The 6,179-nt window shown below is 42.4% G+C and overlaps 1 protein-coding gene across 1 annotated transcript; it reads right to left on the bottom strand.

Annotated features, from left to right (window-relative positions):
- Positions 1-257: 257 nt before the first annotated feature.
- Positions 258-6,025, bottom strand: ca4a (carbonic anhydrase IV a; the record flags this gene model as incomplete). Its single annotated transcript, XM_084320341.1, has 6 exons — positions 258-437; positions 2,313-2,476; positions 2,723-2,789; positions 2,880-2,972; positions 5,413-5,558; positions 5,836-6,025. 6 exons carry the CDS (start codon positions 6,023-6,025, stop codon positions 258-260), a joined length of 840 nt encoding a protein of 279 aa, XP_084176467.1.
- Between the last annotated feature and the right edge of the window lie 154 nt (positions 6,026-6,179).

Here is a 6,179-nt window from a genome sequence, read left to right as displayed (position 1 = left end):
TGTGGTAGTGAAAGGGTTAACGCATGTGGACCAAAGACTGTTAATAAGACCATTCCTGATTTAATCGTATCCTCTGTGCTATATAGTCAATGCATATAACGTCAGCCGCTCTTTTTGCATGTCTTATTCAGGTGCTTATGATTATGTCACAACAACCCGAGTTCCCAGGTTAGAAGTATGACAGAGAGGACCGTCTGTGTTCACGCTCAACGCTGCACGCTGCTTAACAACACAACGCCCCGTGTTTCTTCTTCTTCTTAGTTGGGTCGGGACAGTCCCAGGGCCGTGGTCACGGAGGCCACGAGGAGGGCCATGCTAGCCAGGACCGCGGCGCCCCCTGACCGGTACACCAGCCGGCCGTTCAGAGGCTGCACGGGACGGAACGTTCCCCTCATCGCAGCGCCGTCGTGGAACCGGAGCCCGGAGAACACCCGCAGCTGGAGGAAGACAGACATACTGCACGTCAACCCTTTCACTGACACGCCACAGCCGGTTAACCCTTTCACTGTGACAATGCAGAAGGTTAGCCCTTTGATAGTAAAGGGCTAACCTTCTGTCGTGTGGCAGTGAAAGGGTTAAAGGCAAACTACATCATATGGATAGAATAGAATAGAATAGAATAGAATAGAAATACTTTATTCATCCAGAGGGACATTTGGCACTACACATCGCTCACAGTAAACAGTAAACATTTAGGTAGACAAAAACAAAAAGTCACGAATAATAATGATGCTATTTGGCCAGATGGTGGCGCTATTACTGTACAATAAACACCCGATCGACTTCACACTTGGTGGGTGTATTGCTGAGGACCAAAGGGAGTGCAGTGTAACTGGAATGTCATTTAACCCTTTCACTACCACACCGTCTGTAGTGTGGTAGTGAAAGGGTTAACCCTCTGTAGTGTGGTAGTAAAAGGGTTAACCCCTTTGTCGCGTGGCAGTGAAAGGGTTAACCTGCTGTATTGTATTATACTATTAACTCCATCACAGACTGCTTATTGGCAATAAATAAATGGATGAGTAAGAACTTCCTGAAACTAAACGAGAACAAAACTGAAATTCTAATTATCGGCCCCAAAACAAAAAAAGAAACGTTAATAAAGAACCTGGGAGGACTAACCCCTTGGATCAAATCTGAGGTCACTAGTCTCTGGATTACCATAGATTCAGAACTGAACTTCAATTCTCATATTAACAAAGTGACCAAAACATCGTTCTTCCATCTCAGAAATATAGCAAAAGTACGACCATTTATTAATCAAAACGATGCTGAGAAGCTAGTTCATGCATTCATATCTAGCCGGTTAGACTACTGTAATGCACTTTTTACAGGTCTCCCTAAGAAAACCACAGAGAGGCTTCAGCTAATCCAAAACTCTGCAGCCTGACTGCTAACTAGAACCAAAAGGAGAGAGCACATTAGTCCAGTCTTAGCTGCTACACTGGCTTCCTGTAACATTTAGAATTGACTTCAAGGTCCTTCTCCTTACATACAAAGCTCTAAATGGACAGGGACCTAGCTACATCGCCAACACTCTAATAAATTACACACCAGCAACTCAAGAACACTGCGATCATCAGCTGCTGGACTACTAGAGGCTCCCAGAAACAGTCAAAAGAGGATCGGTGATGCAGCCTTTATTAACTACGCCCCAAAACTATGGAACAAACTACCCCAAAACATCAGGGAAGCCAACTCGCTAGACATCTTCAAAAGATAGCTTAAAACATATCTCTTTACTCAGGCATTTAAATGAAACATCAAGGATATCCTGACACAAATTGTACTTTACCTGCACTATTCTTACCCTACCTACACTTCCTATCATGTGTCGGTTCTATGCACTGTAATTTTAAGAGCACTGCTCTGTTGTAATTCAAAATTGAACTATTTTATCACACTTTTTACTTCTTACTGATGCACTGCTCTGTTGTATGTTAAATACCCTGTTGTATGTCCGTTCTATTTTATAATTTTTTGCCTATTTTTAAACTGAATCCAACTGCACTTTGTTTTTACTCTGTCTATTCTATTTTTATTATTTGTATTACTGAATGAAACTGTAAACAGAAAGGCCTATTGGGATGCTAGATCCTAATGTGAAACACTGTGATTTACCTTACCTTGCTACCTCTCTATTTTTTTTTATGCTCGCTTATGCCTGTATTTTTTACTGTTGTGAAGCACTTTGATCTGCAACTTCTGTATGAAAAGTGCTATACAAATAAAGTTTATTATTATTATTATTATTAATATTATTATTATTAGTGTGGCAGTGAAAGGGTTAAACAGTACTGTGTTCTTCTCACCTGTGCCCGGCTCAGGGGGATGGGTTTCTCGAACAGGGTCCAGACCACCGCTTCGGTGCAGTTGGGCGTGGTCAGCGAGCCCTTGTAGCGGTAGTAGTTTGTCATGTTCTGCTCGGATGGGATCAACTGTGCCAGGGAGATGGCGGGCAGATGGGTGTTGCCACCTGAAGACACAGTGGGTAGAATACAGGAGATTTACATCCAAATCATAGATCACATTGATTGATTGATTATTTTTTTTACCTAATAGTAAATTGTAAAGGGTTAACCTTCTGTCGTGTACCAGTGAAAGGGTTAATAGTATTAATATGAATCAATCTGATACTACTTACTATCTACCTTCCATTAACTGAATTTCACTACATCCCTATATGTACTGAGTATCAGTGGTCACAATATGCTGTACCTACCTTTTTGTTCGATTGTTTTGAGGTTTTTGATTATAGGGTCATACTTTTTGTTATCACTGTCGGACTCCTGAGAAAAAATGGGAAAGGGCACATTTGAGTGTTGGTTTTACATTCCGATTCCATTATCAACATTTTCTGAAACATGTGAAGTATTTACCTCGTAGAAAAAACCAAGCACTGCAACTCCGTCCTTGTCTGCTAGTGCTTGCGTCAGACTGGCGTACTTTTGCTTCATGTGCACAATATGCAGCTGCAGAGACAATCAACACAGGATGTTACCAACACTCTCTGAACTGTTAGTAAACCTTAACATCTTTGTCACAGTTCACATAGCACCAGACACGTGCAGAGGGGAGGGGGGGGGGGGGGGGGGGCTTTGGGTGCCCAAGCACTTGCCCATGTGCCCCTTGATGACCAAAGTGCCCTTTTTTGTAAAGGGCAATGCCCGTGGTCCTCATCAAGAATATTTGTTCACAATTAATAATATTATAAATAAAAATAAATATTTGAATGCCTGTCTGTCTGAGGTGCATGGTTTTGTTGCGTGACGTAACATACACACACATGTAAGATTCCGTGTTACATTCTCTGAATATTGATAGCTAATGCTATAGTTTGGCTGTAGTTGGTGTTCTAACATTTTGATACATGTGCCCTTTTTAAAATGTTAGCAGCTGCCCCTCTAAGGTCTCTGCACGACCCTGCTCAGCACAACTCTGCTCTAAAGCTGGCCTCTGGAAACAGTGCGATTTCTGTCTTTATAGTCAAATCAATATTTAAAATTTCAGTTGGTCTTTGTTCTTCACTATAGACACTTGTCACATTATAGAAACTATACACACTAGCGGCTGGGTGGTGCAGCGGACATTGCGCTCGTCACCAACGCATGAGACACCGGTATCGAATCCGGCTGTCGGCATTGCCTCCGGCTTGGGCCGGCCGTCATACTAACTCAATTGGCAGAGTTAGCGGGTGGGAAGTCGATGGGTGGTAATCTGGACGTTGTGGACAGCGACTCCTACAGGTCGGTTGGGGCGCCTGCACAGCAGAGACAGGAAAATGGCGGGGGCAGTGTGAGCCTCCTACACGTTACTCCTCGCCAAAAATGAGAGTCCGCGCTGGCAGGTGAAAAGATGTGACTGGCTGCCTACACATGTATCGGAGGGGACACGTGATGCAAGACTTCTATCCTCCCTACGAGCGGCCAGTGGGGGGCACATGCAAGCAACGATCAAGACAGGGGAGGGGAGAATTGGCACGGCAAAAAAATTGGGATGGGAGAAAAATTGAAAAAATAGGAGAAAAAGTGGATACAAAAAAAACCTATACACACTACAGTATAGAAGCTTGTCGCTAGCTGTGCCCTGTTGTTTCAATGAGGAATCTTTGCGATGCTAACAGTCTGTTTTATGGAAACTGAAGGAAGATGAGTAGATGTTCATGCCTTCAGTTTCTAACAGATGCATCAGAGAAAATGTCCATAAGCAAGAGAAGATAACTCCTGCACAATGTCCCTTTACTGCAAGTAGACTTTATTTAACCCTTTCACTATTAACCGTCTGTAGTGTGGTAGTGAAAGGGTTAACCTTCTGTCATGTGGTTGTGAAAGGGTTAACCCTTTGCTGTGTGGCAGTGAAAGGGTTATCCTTCTGTAGTGTCGCAGTGAAAGGGTTAACCCTTTGGTAGAGTGGTAGTGAAAGGGTTCAAGTACAATGTATAGGTCCTCAGACCTTCATCAGGTACAAAAATAAAAATAAAGAACAGTGACCATTTCTAAGGCAAATATAGCCAATGCCTACTCAGGTAAGACTGTTGTTGTGTTGTACTTTAAATAAAGTCTATTGCAAGTAAACGGACATTCACAGTTCTCTTCTCTTGCTTATGGACACTGAAGGACAAAATGTAGAACGTTTCTCCATGATGTGACCAGTCTGGTTAGGGTTGGGTAAAGTTTACCTTTAACACTGTAATGTAAGTAAGTAAGTAAGTAAGTAAGTAAGTAAGTAAGTAAGTAAGTAAGTAAGTAAGTAAGTAAGTAAGTAAGTAAGTAAGTAAGTAAGTAAGTAAGTAAGTAAGTAAGTAAGTAAGTAAGTAAGTAAGTAAGTAAGTAAGTAAGTAAGTAAGTAAGTAAGTAAGTAAGTAAGTAAGTAAGTAAAGTACTACTTTATTTCTATAGCGCCCTTCTCAGCACGAGTGCACAGAGTGCCTCACAGCATTTTAAAACATCAGTGAAAAAATACATGAAATAAAACATGTGAAGTGAAGAAAACACATTAAAATGAGCTAAAACAACAGAATAGACGACGACAACAACAACAACAACAACAACAACAACAACAACAAAAGACATAAACAGAGAGAAAACGGCTATGGGTGTTTAAAAAGCCTGCCTGTAGAAGTAGGTTTTTAGCTGCCTTTTAACCCTTTCACTACCACATGACAGAAAGTTAACCTTTCACTACCACACTACAGATGGTTAACCTTTCACGACCACATGACAGAAAGTTAACCTTTCACTACCACACTACAGATGGTTAACCGTCTGTAGTGTGGTAGTGAAAGGGTTAACCATTTGTCGTGTGGCAGTGAAAGGGTTATCCTTCTGTAGTGTCGCAGTGAAAGGGTTAACCCTTTGGTAGAGTGGTAGTGAAAGGGTTCAAGATGAGCACTGAGGGAGCGGTTGTATGTACCTCCATGGGGTACTGCTCCCCATCGATGGTGTGCTCAGAGCCAGGCCCTCCCTCCGTGCCCCAGTGCAGATGGAACTGAACAGCTTTGTAGTCAGTCGTCAGGTCTCCACCGGAGATGGTTGGTTGGTGGGTAACCGCTACTTGAACTAGAGTGGGGGAGGGGAATAATATCATGACTGGTGGTTGGTTGTTCAATGGATTGTTGGTTGTTTAACCCTTTCTTGTGTAGGTTTTCTCTAAAAGCACTCAATTGTCGGCAGCCATTGTGACATTGTCATCAGAATGTCCAGTTCTTTAATCAATTCTAATCTCATCATCATCATCATCATCATCATCAAACCTTTATTTGAATAGGCAGGTTAATTAAGAACAAGTTCTTATTTTCACAGGTGAGACCGTATACACCGATAACGGTGTGAGTACCTGAGTGGCCGTTGTTCATGATGGTGCTTTCGAAGGTCTGCTGGTAGTTGGTGAACTCGAAAGGGGTCAGGAGGTCGTCTAATAGAGTATTCCTGGTCACGATGTTAATGGGAGACTGGGCTTTCCCCCCACACGCCCCATTGTATTGGTTCCACTTCTCTGGCCCTAATGCATCGTGACAAGAGCACATGTCACCAGACTGGCTCCATGAGCACGCCAGGTTTCTGCTCTAGACAAAACGTTGAAAACTAGAATATCCCAAATAATTAAATAATACAAACTATAATTATGAATAGTAATATCATTGTTTGTTTCATGGAAGGTATCACATAATTTCCCCCACT

This window comes from Notolepis coatsorum, assembly GCF_963971535.1.
Source record: "Notolepis coatsorum genome assembly, chromosome: 8".
Lineage (NCBI taxonomy): Eukaryota > Metazoa > Chordata > Actinopteri > Aulopiformes > Paralepididae > Notolepis > Notolepis coatsorum.
This window is presented reverse-complemented; position numbering and strand designations above follow the sequence as displayed.